This window comes from Herpailurus yagouaroundi, unplaced genomic scaffold (genome assembly GCF_014898765.1).
Source record: "Herpailurus yagouaroundi ecotype Mexico unplaced genomic scaffold, PumYag 199, whole genome shotgun sequence".
NCBI classification, from domain to species: domain Eukaryota; kingdom Metazoa; phylum Chordata; class Mammalia; order Carnivora; family Felidae; genus Herpailurus; species Herpailurus yagouaroundi.
This window is the reverse complement of record NW_024412430.1, coordinates 14450227-14468072: the sequence shown is the minus strand read 5'-3', so window position 1 is coordinate 14468072 and position 17846 is coordinate 14450227. Positions and strand designations below refer to the sequence as shown.

The window sequence follows — 17846 nt, the reverse complement described above, 5'->3', positions numbered from 1 at the left end:
TCTAGGCCAGGACATATAGACTCTCTGGAGTTTTTATATATTTTTAATATATAAAATATATTAAATGTACTTAAATACTTTTATTATTATATTTTATATATTTAAGTATTTAACATATATGATATATATGAAATATATATTGAATATATTTACATTAACTAAAAATAAAAATAAAATGTATTAAAATATATAATTTTTTTTTAAATTTTTTTTTTCAACATTTATTTATTTTTGGGACAGAGAGAGACAGAGCATGAACGGGGGAGGGGCAGAGAGAGAGGGGGACACAGAATCGGAAACAGGCTCCAGGCTCTGAGCCATCAGCCCAGAGCCTGATGCGGGGCTGGAACTCATGCACCTCGAGATGATGACCTGAGTTGAGATTAAGAGCCAGATTCTTAACTGAGCACCTCAGGCTTGCTTGCTTGCTTGCTTGCTTGCTTGCTTGCTTGCTTATTTATTCATTCATTCATTCATTTATTTATTTATTTATTTAGCTAGCATTCAATCAGTCTAGTTCAGGGCAATTCTTAGCCATGGATCATAGTTTCCGAACCTCAATACATTTAGAAAGAGCGTCACGGTAAGTGCATATGTCCTCGTGGGGAGGCCAGTGATGCTGTCAGGCTCTTTACTTACCACAGTTCTTTTCATCGCTGCCGTCAGCACAGTCTTCGTCCCCATCACATTTCCACAACAACGTGATACAGCGGCCATTTGTGCACTGGAATTGGGATGGTTCACATTTGGCTTTTCTTCCTAAAATCAGGAGGGAGCGCTTAGCTAAGCTGGGATACAAGTGTGGTAATTCAGACATGCAAGTTACCCCAAAACCCGTGGATAGGGTCCTTCTTGGAGGGGCAGCTGCAGACTCGGCAGGTAGAACATTCTAGGGGCCAGGGTGGGGTGGGCACTGGAGCAACGACTGACTGCGACTGAGTTCTTAGCTGGGCACATGCCATCTGGGGAAGACTAGATTTCCCAGCCGGTCTTGCAGTGAGGCATAGCCATGGATGGGGCTAAGGTCTGGCTACTGGAATATCAACAGAAATAGTAAATAGGACTTCTGGGAACTGTCCTCGAGGGGATAGGGATCCTATTTTCCTGCCCATTTTTCCTTTCTGGCTCATGAAAAGTGGCCCTGGTGTCTGCAGTAGTGATCCTGGGCTAATGGAGCCAGACCAAGAAAGAAGGAACCTGGATTGTCCAGAAAACACGGGGAGTGGGGTCGGGCTTCACCTGCCTCTAGCCTTGTTTCCCCTCCTTTAACTCATTCGTGTAGCTATAATCACACCGCCAAATCCTAATCCATTAATAGCATTTCTTGGCCATATTCTATACTGTGATTCACAGAGGATGCCCCTTATTACAAGCAGACTAAGGGAGATTTAGAAGGGGTAGCAAGGAGGGGACAGAATAGAGGTTTAGTACATGGCTCTTCATCTTAGGATCTGAGGTCTAATTAGAAAAAGACAAGCTTACAAAATGGCTCAACGACAAAGATCAAGAAGGTACAGTTGAGAGGTGAGGAGATCCTTTTTAGTGACGGGGGCGGGGAAGGGCGGGTAGAACCGCAGACCTGGGGTCTATTTCTCTGAATCTCCATTTTCCGATGGGTATTTACTTCACACAGTGGTATACACTCATACTTGTAAGTAGAGCGTCTTTTTTTTTTTTTTTTTGCCTGGCATGGGACAGCTAGCATTCAGGTGTTTCCTACCATTATCATGTCTGTCCTTCTGGAGGATGCGATTTCTTTGAGCTCAAAGGCAAGGATCTGGTTGTTTAATGCAAGTGTATACTGCAAAGAGGCGAGAAGACGAGAGGTGCCCCGTGGCTTGTACAGATTACTTAGGGAGGCCTTCCCGGCAGAAAGCCCTCCGATGCCCTGCCACCTTTCAGTGTCTGCAGCTGTGGCGTTGCTGGCCTGAGAGCAGATGGGACAGTGCCAAGCACAGACTAGAACTCTTGTGCTGAGTGCACAATACTCTCCTTGGCCTCCCTGCGTTCGGCTCCTCCCCACTGTCCGGGGGCATTCTAGACCCGCGTGGCTAATTCCCTGGCGGACACGAATTTGGGTCCAAGTCAGCTTTGCCCTATGAATGTACATTCTTAGCTACTAAATGTATCGGTAGCTGTATGGGCCATTCTGTTGTCAAGGGTCTAGCTAAGCGGGGCCCCAGCTACAAAGCAGTGTGGTTTGATGGCATTCCCTACCTGTGTTTCATACTATGTGTTCATTCCACAAGTAGGTTATTGGGGGTAAGATGTCAGGGATTCAGAACGGTAGGTGTTGGGGTGCCTGGGTGGCTCAGTCTGTTAAGCGTCCAACTTTGGCTCAGGTCACGGTCTCAGGATTCGTGGGTTCGAGCCCCGCGTCGGGCTCCGTGCTGACAGCTCGGAGCCTGGAGCCTGCTTCGGGTTCTGTGTTTCCCTCTCTCCCTGCCCCTCCCCTGCTCCTGGTCTGTCTGTCTGTCTGTCTGTCTCTCTCTCTCTCAAAAATAAATAAATATATATTTTTTAAAAAGTTAAAAAAAGAAGGGTAGATGTTGTTGCCAGGAAGTGGTACCTGCTGATTTTTATACCCCTAACCGATTTGGAGTGGCTGCCTCCCCCCCACACCAGGCATATAGTCTCGATAGATTGTGACTGTTCCCAGTGCTGCTCTAGGGGCCACTGGCTTCAGTTCTCTGTCCCCACGACTTCTGAGGGCTATAGGACTGGTCAGGATCTACTTAGAGTACTCTATGTGAAAAGCAGACAAAGAACAGTCAGTCATCAGAGAACATCGATAGAAATATGGCTGGGAAGACCTCAGGTTGCCATGAGGACGCTGTGGAGACGGGAAGGCTCTAAATTTGTTTCTCAAGGTTTTAGTGCCAAAGCTTGTTGAGTCAAAATGAGCCAAAAACTCAGACATGGATATCTACAGCGCCCAAAAGGTAACCGCACAATCAGGCTTGGACGGGGAGAAGAAACATGTCAAACGTCGCTTTTCCGAGGGCGAGGTACCGAAAGATCATGACAGTGAGTTTGGAAGCCACAGAGTACATGGACACCCAAGCTGGCCAGGGATGCGGGACAGGCACGCAGTACAGGAAGGCTGGCGTTGGGTTCACCGGCACCTTTAAGGAGGGTCTCTGAACACAGCTGTAGCCAACAGTCAGTCCTAAGTGATACTAAAATTCCAGCAACGCTGCTTTAAGGGCAGCTCCTGAGCAGACTCCAGACAGACATTAGCCTTTTCTTTTTTAAGTTTGTTTGTTTAAGTTTATTTATTTATTTAGAGAGAGAGAGAGAGAGAGCGCACGTGCGAGTGCACGGGGAGGGGCAGGGAGAGAGGGAGACAGAATCCCAAGCAGGCTCCACGCTGCCTGTGCAGAGCCCCCACGCGGGGCTCGAACTCACGAACTGTGGTACCATGACCTGAGCTGACACCAGGAGTCATAACTGTTTTCTTCGTGTGTATTCCAAGGCCGTAAGACAAACAGAAGTTTACTTTCTACCTTTTGTGATCTCAGATATTTCTACTTCACCCAAGCTTCTGCCCGACTGTCATAAAAGTATGTTTTGCCGGGACACACACAAGATTCTCCATTACCATGGGGGTTAGATGTGGAGACAAGCTATTGACTGTTGCTGCTTGTTTAAAAGGGGAGCAGGGTCGGGGTGGGGGTGGGTAAGGCTGGCTGGCTGCCTTATAAAGGATGCCTTCTTTAAAGAGAGGTGAGCAAAGACCTTAAGTCTTTTTGGCCCTGCCTCAGTTTCTGGTTATCTAAGCACTCACTTGTGAGAGATGCCTCCTGGGCAGGAAGTCCTCCCGGTTCGGTTTAATCCCCTGCCTCGTGCACAGCAACCAGGGCTTTGACACCAGAATCTCGACTGCTGTGACCTCAGCCAGGCTGCAGGGCTGTGGGTCTTCTGTCCAGGTTTCAGAAAGATTCTCCCTCACCCGTTTTGGTGCTCAGCTGGCAATGTGGCCGAACACAGCTCCGGGAGAACCGAAAGCACCAAACAAGTTAAGAAGCTTTTGGTTTCCAAAGCTTTTGGGGGATTACAGGATTGTGGACCTGCAGTCTATTTTCATCCATGACAGTTAAGTCTCAGGTTCAGCATTAGTCTTGCATAAAGCAAACGGGGTGAGCTTGCAATCATCTATACCCAAGGTGCTGTTAATTCTTAGGCTAAGCTAAGGCCGCCGATGCCTCAAAAAATAACCCTGTAAGTAGAGGCTCTAGACATCTGTATCCCCGCGTCTCTTAGCTCAGAAAGGAGAACAGTTGGAGTAAATGTGTTTTTTGGCAGGTTCCTCAAAGCCATGAGGTTTCATGGGAATGCCTTAGCACCAAAAGGGTGGTTGCACCAGGGAGAAAGGCCATGACCGTGGGGAACCTGGTCACGAACCAGGGGAATCCACCTGTTTCCACCGGGAAGGCTTTCTTTTCAACACAGGAGTTTTGTGTTTAAGGATTTAAAAAGGGCTCTTTCTGTTGCTTTAAGACCTCAAACTGTTGGCCTAGATCTGGGTTTTCTTTTAGCTCTGCCACTTAAGAATGAATATCCCTCCCCTTTTGGGTCAGTGGGTAGGAAGTCGCTTGTACGTAGCCACCTATGGACCTAGTCACAGCTGTTTGCGTTATCGTGTCATGAACGAAGGCCCAGGAGTGTCTGTCAAAGGCCAGCTGCCTAATTCTGTCACTCGCACACATGGAATCAGACCCTGCAAACTTAGTTCAAGGCACCCTTGTCCCAGAACCTCGTTTACCTAAAGAGTGAATGCTGCTTCCCAGACAGGTTGGCAATGAACTGGCTCCAAGAAATTCAGAGTTTTAAATGCCTATAGAAGTCGATCTGCTGTTGTCTAACTTTCACCGCGAAGGTTAACAGGGAAGAACAGTATGGAAGCTTCATTGAACTGTACAGATCTCACAGTAAATACAAACCCTCCAACGTGGACTACGCATTTCCCAAGAGGGCTCCGGGCGGCCCTGAGTGCAGAGGGCTTTCTCAGTATCGGGCTCAGGTATGAATTTGAACCTGCACCAAGGGGCTCAGGCTGTCACTGTGCTGGGACCAGCAGGGCCAAGCATTCAGATGTCTCTTTTTCTCTCTCTCATCGCTGGAGCACACGGGTGTTATCTACAGGAATTTCTTGAGTCCATTTGTTTTGCTACTTCTGGGGCCACCGAGGGCATTTATTTTTAGTCCCGCTCACTTTCGCTGCTACTTTAATGCCAATCTTTCTATTTACAGGCTAAAACTCCTCTCAGGACAAGCTGACTTCTGAGTCAGCAAAGCAGTTTTCTCTCTCGGGAGAGGAGGCTAGTTAGTGACAGGAAGTCAGGAAAACAGCCTGAGTGTCAGGCACAAATGTTGTGTCCCTGCCCTCGAGTCAGCCTCTAAAGCACTTGCCATAACCAGCGAAAAACTGTTAAATACGTAGGTTAATCCTTCTCATTCACTGAAACAAGTGAATCTTACAGTCCCACCAACTGTGTTTCCATTGACATTAGATTCAGATAATCTCAGGAACTGTGGGTAAATCATTTTTTAAACATCGTTTGCTAAATGCAGCTCTAAGACTTTAGTCTTTTAATTCAGGTAGATTCTGAATGGTATACTTTGAACGTTACGATGCCCCATCTATGTATCAGGAAACCCGTCCACAGAACGGGGGGGGGGGGGGGCAGGTACAGCCCTTGGGTGGTATGAGAATTTGAACCCGGGCATTCTGTCTCCAGACACTGAGCATGCCCACAATCTAAAACACCTAACTCAGGACTACTTCCCGCTAGAATATTTCTGTTGATTTTTGGCGACTCAGGTAGTGGAGTCAGTTGAAAGCAATCCAGAATTAGGCAGTCTCACCTGTCCGGATGACGCTATCCTAACACAGTCTTATTGTTGAGGGATGGTCTTCCATCCCTCCCCCATTTTCATTTAAAAAGAAAAAGCTGCTAGAGTATCTTCAGCGAGGTGGGAGGGGGGCTTCTACAAGGACTACAGAGCTTGGTTCTTGTCTAGGGCACACTGGCCAAGTCGCGGCATATTGGGGAGCTACTGGTTTCTGTGGTGGGTGGACGGCTAAGTCAGCACGAGAGTTCCAAATGCACTGGGAGCAGAGCGGGGCCCACGCTTGCATTTCTGAGTTTCCAGACAGAACTGGTGTTGCTGGGCCCTGATCACACTCGGAAACCATTCCCTCAAGGTTAGGAGGCTAAGATTCCACCACAGCAGAAGGGACTCTGTCATTTTAGGGATTGGACTGCACATCTCTTGCCCCCATAAGCTGTCCCGCCCATCACTGGATGGACACAGGTGACAAATGCTGGTCTTAAGGCTGACAGTATGGTGACAACCTGAGGCAGGTCAAACTCAGTCAAGATGCCTTAACAGCCATGCACCAGAGATAAGTTCTAAAGTCTCTCTTTTCTTCCCCAGGAGCCCTATTCTGGAGGGGCTCCTTCCCTTGCTCGAAACCAGTGGTCCGGTAGGGAGCCCTGGTTCTTGTCCCCTGATGTTTCGCCATCAGGCCCTGGCCCTGTCCAGGCTCTCATCCCTTACTTGATGTGAATTCCTCTCCAGTTTCTCTGCCTCCGGGTTGCCACAGTCTCCATTCAAATCGACACGGCCTGAAAAGCCAAGGGTCGTATCGCTTCTAGGCTTCTCACCAACTCGAGGGCTGAGCCTTGCTCCCTCCCTGCTTCACCCAACTTTTCCCTCTTGGTTCCCACCAGCCACCTGCTGTGAGTACACCCAGGGACCCACCCCCTTCCCCAGGCCTGTGTCTGCACCGTTACACAGTACTCCCATCCACTGGGTAAGTGTGCACAGAGGTCTGCCCTTGAATGAGGCCGTCAGGTCCTCTCTTGACCAACCAGGTGAGGTCTGGCTGCTTCACCACGGTCCCCTGTGCCTGTCACACGGGTGTCACGTACTGGGAATACTTGTCCTACCTGCCTGTTTCCATCTCTATATCTTCTAGGCCCGTTAGGAAGGGCCTAGAATTTGTAACTTGGGACCAGGTTCCTGACCTCTAAAGATTCTTTGGGCACTGATGAGTATTCCTGGGTGGAGAGACTCTATGCTATAAAATCCACTCTTCCCTCTGCCTGCGGGCGTACCGTCACCTCATCTTTGTGCCACTTTATTACCTAAAAGCTGTGCGCTTTCCACACTGATCTGCCGGGGGGAGTGTGTCAGTGAGGGTACGTAGGCCTCATTTTCCTGTGAGTAGCAAGCTTCCAAGACCCAGGGAAACGGTAGCAGCAGCTAACTGGTAAAGTTAGAAATTTGACGTAGGGGACCCGGATTTCACTTTGGACATGTTTTAGTGCTCTTTGGTCACGTTGGTAGCAACCCACTCTTGCTCGAATCTCGTCACTTTTGTAAGATCATCTGCAGAGGTGGAATAGTGTCTGGCTTGGTCAGATTCAGGTCTAAGTGCTTGGGGACGATTGGGAAAACATAGGCTATCACACACGTAGCAGGGGAGAACTCCTGTGACCTTTGGCTGCTATCTGCCTGTTGTATGATTAAGCCCTTAATACGGATCTGCTCACTTCTCTCCAGAACGTGTAGTCCAGGCTGTCTTTGGAGCATTGATTTTCTTTTTAAAAAATTTTTTTTAACGTTTATTTTTATTTTTGAGAGACAGAGAGAGACAGAGCCTGAGTGGGGGAGGGGCAGAGAGAGAGGGAGACACAGAATCCGAAGCAGGCTCCAGGCTCTGAGCTGTCAGCACAGAGCCTGACGCGGGGCTTGAACCTACCAACTGTAAGATCATGACCTGAGCTGAAGTCGGACGCTTTACTGACTGAGCCACCCAGGTCCCCCTGGAGAATTGATCTTCTGATCTGACTTCCCCACTAGACCAAATGCCATGAAAGAAAGGACCAAGTCCGTAGTTACTGTGTCCACCCCCCACCCCTACCCCCCTGGCCATGCCTGGTGGTGCTCAGTAGATGGATGTCCAGTGGTTATAAGCAGAAGTACAAGGGACGCCAGTGTGACTCTACCACCTACTCAGGGAACCTGCAGATGAGTTAATAAGTCAGGTCTTGGGAAGTCTTTAGAAAAACGAAAGACTAGGGGCTGTCTACAACTCAACAGTATTTGGTGGGAAGAATTAAGTGGTAACACGTGAAGTAATTTGCTAAATGTATTTAGGGGGAAGTGTGAGGTTATAACATCTGAACCCACGAAGCAATTTGCAAATGTTGTCTATCAGCAAGGTTTTATCATCTCCTTTGCTGGGCAAGTTGCAAGCCCGGCCCCACCCCCCTACCGCCAAAAGCATATACATAAATGGCTATAGACATAAAGGCTCCTAGCCAGAAGGGTCAACCCAGAAGACCTGAGTTGGTGGCAACATCATCCACTCCAGCCAGTGGTCCCCATCTTCTAGTTTCTGTCCCCAAAGTTACCTTTTAAAAACAAGAGCGTGCATGCCCTTCCCTAACTCTATCCACCCATGGAACATTTTTAAAATACAAAGAAGTCAAAGGCTCTCCAAGCAAACATTAAGCACGCCCCTCCTTTTTTTTTTTTTTTTTTTTTTTGCATAATCTCTGTACTAAGTCTCCCAGCACCCAGCAGGCATCCTTGTGCTTAATTTAGGGCCCCCATATAACCAGCAGGCCTGAGCTTTCCCAGGACACATCGCACGAAGGAAAAAATAGGCTAACTTTAAGGTATCACCTGCCCTCTCAGGGCGTTGCTGCTGCGGGGCTAGTGTATCTAACCAGGTGGCGTTAGCCGTGCTTAGAGCTTTTACTGCTAAGTCAACAAAACAGGTTAGCCAAGGGACACCAATTCATATTGAAAAGGGCAGAGTGAAATGATCCAGCAAGATTTCTGCTACAGTGAAGTCTGCAAACTAAAAAGCGATCAGTCCTCCAATTTCCTAGCTAAAAATTCTTCAGCTGGGGAGAGGGGGGAAAAAATATCCCTGGACCACTTCTGCTCAACAGATACATCTCCTCCGTCACCTCTGCAGAAGGTATTTTTGGGCCCTTTGTCTTGGAAGTGGTCTTCGTGCTGTGCCCTGAGAACTCTCCTGAGATTGACTTAAAGTAGAAGGGAACACACTCGACCATGTTGAGTCTATCAACTAACCATCTAGAGAGAGGCACACCCTGAATAGCTCTCCTAAGGCAGGTACATGTATCATAAACATCACTACAGACCTTACCACGGCCCTTTGAGGCATTTAATGTCTTCTAGGCTAGTAGGTGAAGGTGGCTTTCCAAAGAATGGTCAGTAGCCACAGTAAACGTAATTATGACTTGACATAAAACAGGTAACCGCCTACCCTTGATCGTTCTTCTTTCTACCAAAAAGGACAGCTTCACTCACGTTCTGTAAGAAATGGAAAACGCTCTAGATATTTAATCTGAGGTACCCATTTACCTATGCTGTGCTCTGAGTCTTCCCATCTTTGGCTCAAAACGCAAAGCCATGTGCCTGAGAGCTACCTACTCCCTTGACCTTACGGCCATGTTTGAGGAGTTCTTGTGGTCTTATCAGTTTGATACTTGTGGAGTAGAAGGGGCTTGGAACTACTTTTCATCGCGTCTCGAGCAGTAGGTGGTAGTCAAACTGCTCCCGTGAAATCAAAATGATGATTATTTGACTTTACGAAAGGCAGAAACACTGCGATCAGGACTTCTTCAAAGCAAGGGGACTGCCGTGCCCTTACTACCTTTGCTTATTGTGGCAAAGTCTCAACAGTTGGCTGCACTTGGCCTTTACGCAGGCATCGGGCATCTGGGGCCGCAGGCTGGAAAAGGAAAGAATCCTAACAACACAGGACAGACATTACAGCGAAATGTCACATGGAGTAGCAACAGGCCGCTGCCCGGAAGGGAGGTGCTCCGGCTTGAGGAAGCTGTCACTTGCCTGGTGATCCTCCTTAAGGAGTCCAGACTCACATGTTCATTCCTCGGCCTGAGGCTCGTGATTGCCGTGACACCTTCCCGCCGTGCTACAGGCTGGCTCAAGTTTATTTGCTCCTTGCCCTCCAGGTCTCCTCTTACTGCCGGCTTCCCCAACCGACTCCCGAAGTTAGAGAAGTTTCTGCCTACTCATTTTCCTGGTTGCTGGCCACATCTGAATACCCCTCATAACACCTTGGTTCTTCCAGACTCTGGCTTGAAAATGTGGTACCCCACAGCCTAATCCTGAGCACCTGGGCTGGAGGAACACGTGCTAAAACTCCCAGGTGTCTGCCATCAGGCATACTACACTACTGAACTTCAACCTCTCTTGTTGGCCTAAGTTCCAGGCCAGGATATCAGGGCGCAGCTGCCCCTCCCCCATCCTAGAATATTTTATATGGCTACCGTGAGCGTGTATGGATGTGGGGAGGGTTTGGGAAGAAGGGATGTAGAGAAAACGGCCAAGAGCAGGCCCATATGGCCTGGGACTTTGAACTTCAGACAGGAGCCAGTCTGGGTTGGCTTGGGATCCATTCCTCCTTCGGCCAATCCCAGATTCTATCCACGTGAAAAATGATGTGCCTCTCTTCCTTGGAAGAATTTAAGTCTTGCACGGGCTCCTACTTTTCACTAGTCATGGCACCGCACGTGTTTCACACGTGGATGGAGGGGAGCCAAGGGGACCCTCACCTGCCTCTTCCAAGGTGAACATAGAGCTTCAGCTAACCCATCTGAGCAGTTCAAGTGCATCCCCAGCTTCCCGTAGGATAAAGTTAACCCCACATGGAAAGCTATCACATGTTAAATTAAAAGAATAGGAACAGAACATGCACCAAAAGTGAGTCTTTCTCCCACCTCCTGGCCGGTTAGCAATAGTTTCTGGCATACCTCAGTCTTTTGAGATGTTACGGAAAGTATAATGCACCGCACTATTGTGAGAAATCGTTGAATAAGTTGGGATTGCTCATCCATTAACGATTCATGTTCCAGTCTGCAAATTCTTGTAGGCAGGACTTTTCCAGGCTCTTAACGTGTGTGGCACATTAGAGGCTATCTCCAGGACTCGCCTTTTTCAAGGGGAAAGCATTTCAGCGAACAGTCCGGGGGAGCCTGTCGGGTCTTGTACATTCCCTTAAAGATAATACTCCTCTGGCTGCTGTACGCGGAGACATGTGACCAACCCAAACGTGCTCGGGCGGCCAGCCAATCGCGGAGGGCAGAAAAGCCCGTCCCTGCTTCACATGCTCGCTCGGGACAGCTGGACCAAAGGGCAGGGGGGCGGTCGGAGGCTTGAAGTCCCCAGGTACTGCCCTGCCCGAAAGAGGCTGCTTGACCGCACACTGTAAAGTTGGCTCACTTTAGGAGACACGTGACTGCAGGCAGGCCGGCCTCCTAGGCCACCGGGCTGCAGGAGCTAGGGACTCTGAAATGGGTACTCGGGACGGGGGCACCTTCCTGTCCCACCGCCGTAGAGCTGGCCAGCAAGCCCCGTGCTGTCCTGTCAAGATCACTCCGGGGACCCACCAGGCTTCCCACGGAATCCTTAGAAGGGCTTGCTGTCGCCTGCCCAGCAAAGTTGTGCGGCTCCAAGCGGAGCGTGGCTGAGCACAGGGCTCCCGGGCCCAGTGCGGCAGACCCTGGGGACTCCACGGCCGTCACCACCGCCACTCGCGCTACTCCCTTTGATCTATTGTTTGGAATGAAGGCTAATTACACAGTCACCAGATTAGGGCTCAATTTCTCTCGAGGAAATCTCACCGGGAACCAAGAGCAGCAAACTAACCTGATTAAGTCTTCGTTCCGCTCCCCTCCCCCGTTCAGCTGTACGCGAGACCCGAGAGGTTTACAAACACTGCGCGAAGGGGAGCGAGCAGGGGAGGAACACCCAGTGGGGAGTCCTATTTGAACCCGTACTCCAGAGCGACCACCGGGCGCCGGGGGAGTCGCAGTCCGGGTGAGCAGGCTGTGCACTTGTAGTGGCTCCCCGGGAGCCCGCCCGCTGCCGCCCATTGAACGTGCGCCCGCTCCCCGCCGCCGCCAGGGTCTCGCTGCCAGGACCTGCACCCGGCGCCCCGCGTCCCCGCACACGCCCACCTGCGTCCATCGCCCACTCACCCCCCCCCCCCACCACCACCTCAAGTCCCAGGAGCGCGCCCCCGGCTCCCGAGCGCGTCTCGGCCCGACCCAGCCCTCTGCCTCCTTCCTAACACTCCGCCTGGCAGACAGAACCATTGTTCAGTGGCTCAGAAGCCCACATTCCCCAGCCCCGACCAAGCAGGGTGAAAAACGAGGCAAAGCAGTGGCTCTGGGGGAGACAGTGTTAGGGAATGAAGAGTTCAGGCCAGGCTTTAGGATACCCCAAATCCCGCTGTCCGCCCCCCCCCCCCCCCCCCCCCAGCCCGGCTCCCCGTAGCCGCGGCGATGACAGTCGGCTCAGAGGCGCCACCAGGGTTGGGAGGGAAAGAAGGCGAGCTGAGCGGAGAGGCGCCTCCTAGGAGGGGGGTGGGCAAAAGGAGACCCGGGCCTCGCCCCCCCCCCCCCCCCACTGGCGCCCAGGCTGGGTCCGGGCAGCCAGCGGAGGGGCGCGTCCTCACTCACCCGCTCCGGTGGCGCGGCTCTCCAGGGGCGCCCAGCACAGCGCGAGCAGCAGCCAGAGCGCCCAGCGCGCGGACGTGCCCATGGTGCCCGCCTGGATGGTGCCGCCGCTCGCTCCGCACAACAAGTTACCAGCCCTTCGCGAAGGAGGAAGGAGGTGGGGGCGGGGAGGGGGGAGGGGGGAGGAGGAGGGGAAGGAGTTAGCAAGGGGGAAAGGGAGCGGGGAAGAAGAGGGCACCCCCCCTCCCCTACAACTTGCACAATCTCCTCCCCACCAGCCACCCACCCACCCACCCACCTCCCCGGGCTGCAGCACCAGTGCAAGCCGAGCCGGCGGGCAGAAGATAATGCAGGCGCTGCAGAGGAGGGGAGGGTACAGGAGGGGAGGGGAAGGAGGGGGTGGGGTGGAGAGCCGAGAGCAGAGGAGCGAGGCAGAGGAGAGCGGAGCCGGCCGCGGAGCACCCACACTGGCGGCTGCCTCCGGAGCGCGGGGTGAGCTGCGAGGAGGGGGCAGGAGGGGGAGTGGTCAGCGAGGGGTGAGGGGGGTGTGAGGGGGTGGGGAGCGGCGGCTCCAGCCCTCCTTTCCCCTAGACGCGCCGCTTTTATAAGCTCCGGGCAGCCAGGTGCCTGCGCAGGGGGTGTGCGAGTCTGAGTGCGAGCGTGTGCGTGCGTGAGTGGCCGTGGCCGTGGCCGCCGCCGCCACCGGGACTGCTCCTGGGGCCCGGCGGCTCCGCGCGTCCGCCCGGGGCTCACGGGGGCCCGGGGCGGCCGCTGGTTGGCTCGCGCGCCGCCCTCGCCTCCAATCCCCGGTGCCTGCCCTAATTTCCTGATCCAGGGAACCTGCCGCCGCAGCAGCTGCACGCTCCCTGCGGTCGTTACTGTACCCTCCCGGCGGCCGGCGGCAGTAGTTAGCGCTGATGCAACTGCTGCTGCTGTTGCCATCGCCTTCCCGCTAACGGGGCTGGCCGCCCGGGGGGACTTGCGGCTTCCAAGGGCAACACGCATCTCCTCTCTCTCTCTCTCTCTCTCTCTCTCTCTCTCTCTCTCCCTCTCTCCCTCTCTCCCTCTCTCCCTCTCTCTCCCCCTCCCCCCTCTCCTGCGCCCCAGAGAGGCTGGTACTCTAAGGCTGGTAGGTAGCGTCTTCCTCGGGCCCCCTGTCTCCACCCGAAAGTGATGGAGCCCGGGGGGGGGGGGGGGGCGGTTCTCAACTGCACGCCGAGGTGCCATTTTCGCCAAAAGTGAAATGTGCCTTTAAGCGAGAGCGTGTGTGTGCGCGCGAGGGTGCGTGCGTTTGTGGTTTGTTCTCGGTAATGGAACGGGACTGAAATAACCCAGCCTGGGCGGACGGAATTTGCTAGCGCAGCCCTGCCTTCGCTCATCCACGATTATAGTTAATTGATAATTGCACAGAACGTAGTTTGAGGGCCCGTAATTAAAAGCTTAACCTTTTCTTGTTTGGGGGAAGGGGAGAACCTGGGTTGGCGTTCCTGATACACTCTGTAACATTGAATTATGAGGCTTAGGGAAAGAGAAAAAGGAAGTCGAGGCCAGGATTCCTTTTAAGGACTGATTCTTGTTTGGTGCCCGGCGGTACCTGAGCTTACGATTTGTTGTTTGGGGTGCTTCCTCTTTCTCGCACACTTTCCCCTGGTTGAGGTGCGGGGTCTTCTGTGGTCTTTTAAGCACTTCATGGGAGTTGCAGGGCGTACCAAGCTATTTGGCTTTTAAGTTCTTATATGGGATGACCCCACATTCACAGGTTTCGAGGGGATCTCATTCTAGCACGAGTCTCTTGGTGATCTGGTGGGCACTGCTTAGCTATATTCTCTTTGCCCCAGTGCTTCTGGGCATTTATCAAGGCTGGCCACCAGATGGGACATTCGTTAGGAACTTCCTGTCTCCAGGAGATGGCCAGAGGGGAAAACTTCAGGTCAGGACACACTTTGCTGGGGCCAGAGGATGTCAGCGTGGTGACTGTTCAGCCTTCAAGGGTTCCATCCTGTGTGTTGGTGGAGTGTGGCACTGTAGGGCTTTTTGCATGCTGTCTTGCCCAGCCTCTGCTTGCGCATTCCGCACGAACTGCAGCAGCCATACACATGGGGCATGTGAAACGGAATCCAAATTTGTTGTAGGCCGTTCAGCAGTGAAAATGCATGCAAGGGTCGTTCCCCTCGTCGGCATGAAGGTGTATACAGCCTTCGGGGCACATCGTCTCCGGTATCCTCAGGGTTCTGAGAGACCGTCTGAGAGTGAGCTGTGTCACTTTCCAGAGGAAGAGATGAGTGGAAGCGATATGGAAAAAGCGCCACGTTAATAAATAGTCATGGGGCTTGTTTCTAATAGTTTGCTCGGAGATCAGTGCCTGGGTACCACGACCTAAACACGGGTATGACGGAGTAGGCTCACGGCTGACACACACGTATTATGATGTCTGCCTCTCCAAGGGGTATAAATAAACCGCCGGTGAATTTAGCTGAGGCTCTGGGCTCCATCGTGGCGCTTTATTGTTGCTTCGAAAGGAAACGTAACTCTTGGCTCTACCTCTGATTGGCTGTGCAGTGTAGGAAAATCACGGTGCCTCCCTGTGCCTGCCTTCTGCCCTGTAAACTGAAAACAAACCAGTCCACGTAAAGTCAGAGTGCTCTCTGGTCTCAGGGACCAGCTTGCTGCAAAGCATTGATGGTTAGAAGAAAACAGCTATAAGAAGAAAGGAGTTTGACGGAGAGAGAAAAGGGCTGGATAACCAAGATGATGATGTTTATCACAAGTGGAGACTGGTGTGGTTGAACTAGCTGGTCTCAGAAGGGTTAACACTGCTAGCTCCAGGAGCCTTCGGGGAAATGCAGAGGCAGCCATTCACTCCCACAGTCCATCACATTCATTTTTGTTGTTGTTGAGACGACACACATCGGGCATCCTTGGCTCGTGGTCCCTGTGTTATGCGGTGGGCATATGGAGATGCCTCCCCAAGGAACTCAAGGTCTGCTGGGGAAGGCAGAGAAGCAGCAGCTCCGGCATCCTCGGCACAGCCCGAGGAATGCTCCAGGTGCTATAAGATGACAGGGGAAGAGTAGCTAATCTGGCTGGGGAACGAGCGTGTCCAACAAGGCTTTCCAGAGCAGGTGTCTTGGGGCTGAGTAGACGCATCATGTTTATTCCACGTTTATTCCAGTTTTTAGGACTGCTGGGCACGTGCTGGGATCCCACCTTCCGGCTCCCCTGTTGGTTGGGCGGGACTGAAAGACGAATTTTGGCCAATTATTTGTGAGAAGTCACAGGGTGCCACTTGGGGACTGGAGCATTTCATGGCTTGCAGTGAGACCCCGTCTTTTGTCTGCCGTCTGATGACCAGAAATGCTCAAGATAGGACTGCTTCGTGAACCCGATCTGTGGATGACTATGTGAGTAATTCTCTGCTGTCTATATGGGTCTGGTAGTGGTCACGTAGAGTAGAGGTCAGCAAATGGCCAGCGGCCTGCTTTTGGAGGGCTTAGGGATCTAAGAACAGTTTCTACATTTTTAAAAAAGGATTATACCAAAAACAACCACCCCCAAACAACAAACGGACTAAAACAAAGAAGAAAAATATGTAACAGAAACCCTATGTTGCTCGCAAAGCCTGAAATATTTGCCACCTGGGTCTCGGGAGAAGCATTAACTAGCATTAACCCTGGCTGACTCACTGGGAGAATGGAGAAGGAAGGTGGGGTTGAGCAAGTTAAGAAAAAGGCAAAAGAGAATCAGGTGTTCAAGGCCATGCCAGGGATGCAGGATGTTTCAAGGGTGGGTTTCAATTGGGCCAATGGGGTGAAAGAAGGCCGCGGAGGAAAGGTCAGGACTGGATTTCGTGGAGATCTGTGCGTCATGGTGACTTTGCTCTCCATCCTGAAGGCCGTGGCGAGGTGATGGGCTGTTTTTTCTTTTTAACTTTAAATAACTATTTAAAATAATTTTACTTTAATTTAGTAAGTCATATAATTCTCTAAGGAGTAATTATAAAATACACAGGAAAAAAGTATTTTAAACCTTACTCTGAGTATTGAGAGAGATTAACATATTCCATCTCTTAACTTTTAAAAATATATTTAACTTTATGCTCACGGCACAAATTATATCGACATTCCTATCATCGGTACAGTTATGGCTCTCTTTATTTGCTAATTTACTTCTGTAAATATAAAAAAAAATATCCACGGGCCCACTGCTGCTCCCGAGTAACAGAATATTGACAATAACACCTATCTATGGAGGTCATTCCCTGTGAACACATCTAGTCCACTGTTATTTTGAGTTTTGATTGGAGCCCTGATATCCGGTGCAGTCTAGAACGTTCACACTGGCAGTGGTATGAAGAATGACATATTTGGGAAGCAGGTAAGATGAGAAGAAGAACACTTAGGGGCCTTGGTAGTGAGGGGAATGTGTACGCAAGAGGAAGAAACTATTTTTGTGCTCAGTCGTGTTCATATAATTTCTTTGTGAGATTTTTCTTTTTATTTTTTCTTTAAAAAATTTTTTTTTAATGTTTATTTGTTTTTGAGAGAGACAGAGACAGAATGCGAGTGGGTTGGGACAGAGAGAGAGGGAGACACAGAACCTGAAACAGGCTCCAGGCTCTGAGCTGTCAGCACAGAGCCCGACGCGGGGCTCGAACTCACAACCTGTGAGATCATGACCTGAGATGAAGTCGGACACTCAACCGACTGAGCCACCCACATGCCCCAAGATTTTTCTTTTTTAAAAAAATTTTTTTAATGTTTATTTTTGAGAGAGAGAGAGCGAGCGAGCACGGGGGAGGGGCAGAGAGAGAGGGAGACACAGAATCCCAAGCAGGCTCCAGGCTCTGAGCTTTCAGCACAGAACCAAGATGTGGGGCTCGAACCCACGACCTGAGAGATCACAACCTGAGCCAAAGTTGGGCGCTTCCCTGACTGAGCCGCCCAGGCGCCCCTGTGAGATTGTCCTCCTCAGTCCTTTGCTTGTATCTCTTAGAACGGAGTTTTCCAAAAACACGTAATTCATGAGGCTCCCTAGCAATGGCGGCTGAAAGCGCAGGTTCCCAGATCCTCCCTTGGAGATCCTGACTCAGTGGATCCCAAGAGGGCCGTGTGTGTTATCTCAGTCCAGTTGATTCTTAGGATCAACTAAGAAACTTTGTTAGAGAACGTCTCCTTCGCTGCAATTTGAACAGCCAGGCAGCTTCACTGTTCTCAGATATGCGTACACGTCTTTGTCCAATGTCTCCAGGGCCGGCAGGGTGGGGCCCCAGAAAATGCAAGTGTGAACGTGGGACGTTTCCTTTTCTTTAAGTCC

The 17846-nt window shown here is 51.2% G+C and overlaps 1 protein-coding gene and 1 long non-coding RNA gene across 9 annotated transcripts in view; one reads left to right on the top strand and one right to left on the bottom strand.

The window, feature by feature from the left end:
* Positions 1-13562, bottom strand: part of VLDLR (very low density lipoprotein receptor) — a 33499-nt gene extending 19937 nt beyond the window's left edge. The window contains exons 1-3 of one of the 6 annotated variants that reach the window (XM_040449440.1): positions 12832-13562; positions 12537-12670; positions 640-759 (exon numbers count right to left, since the gene is read on the bottom strand). In XM_040449440.1, coding sequence (XP_040305374.1) covers positions 640-759; positions 12537-12670; positions 12832-13538 — 961 coding nt within the window. In that variant the 5' untranslated portion in view covers positions 13539-13562. The remainder of the gene's footprint in view (positions 1-639; positions 760-12536; positions 12671-12831) is intronic. The other 5 variants (XM_040449442.1, XM_040449439.1, XM_040449436.1 and 2 more) reach the window with 5 other exon arrangements.
* Positions 13563-13589: 27 nt separating this feature from the next.
* Positions 13590-17846, top strand: part of LOC121013681 (uncharacterized) — an 87315-nt gene continuing 83058 nt past the window's right edge. Inside the window, exons 1-2 of one of the 3 annotated variants that reach the window (XR_005782857.1) lie at positions 13590-13662; positions 15713-15934. This is a non-coding gene — a long non-coding RNA (uncharacterized LOC121013681). Of the gene's footprint in view, positions 13663-13707; positions 15935-17846 lie in introns of those variants that run through there. The other 2 variants (XR_005782856.1, XR_005782854.1) reach the window with 2 other exon arrangements.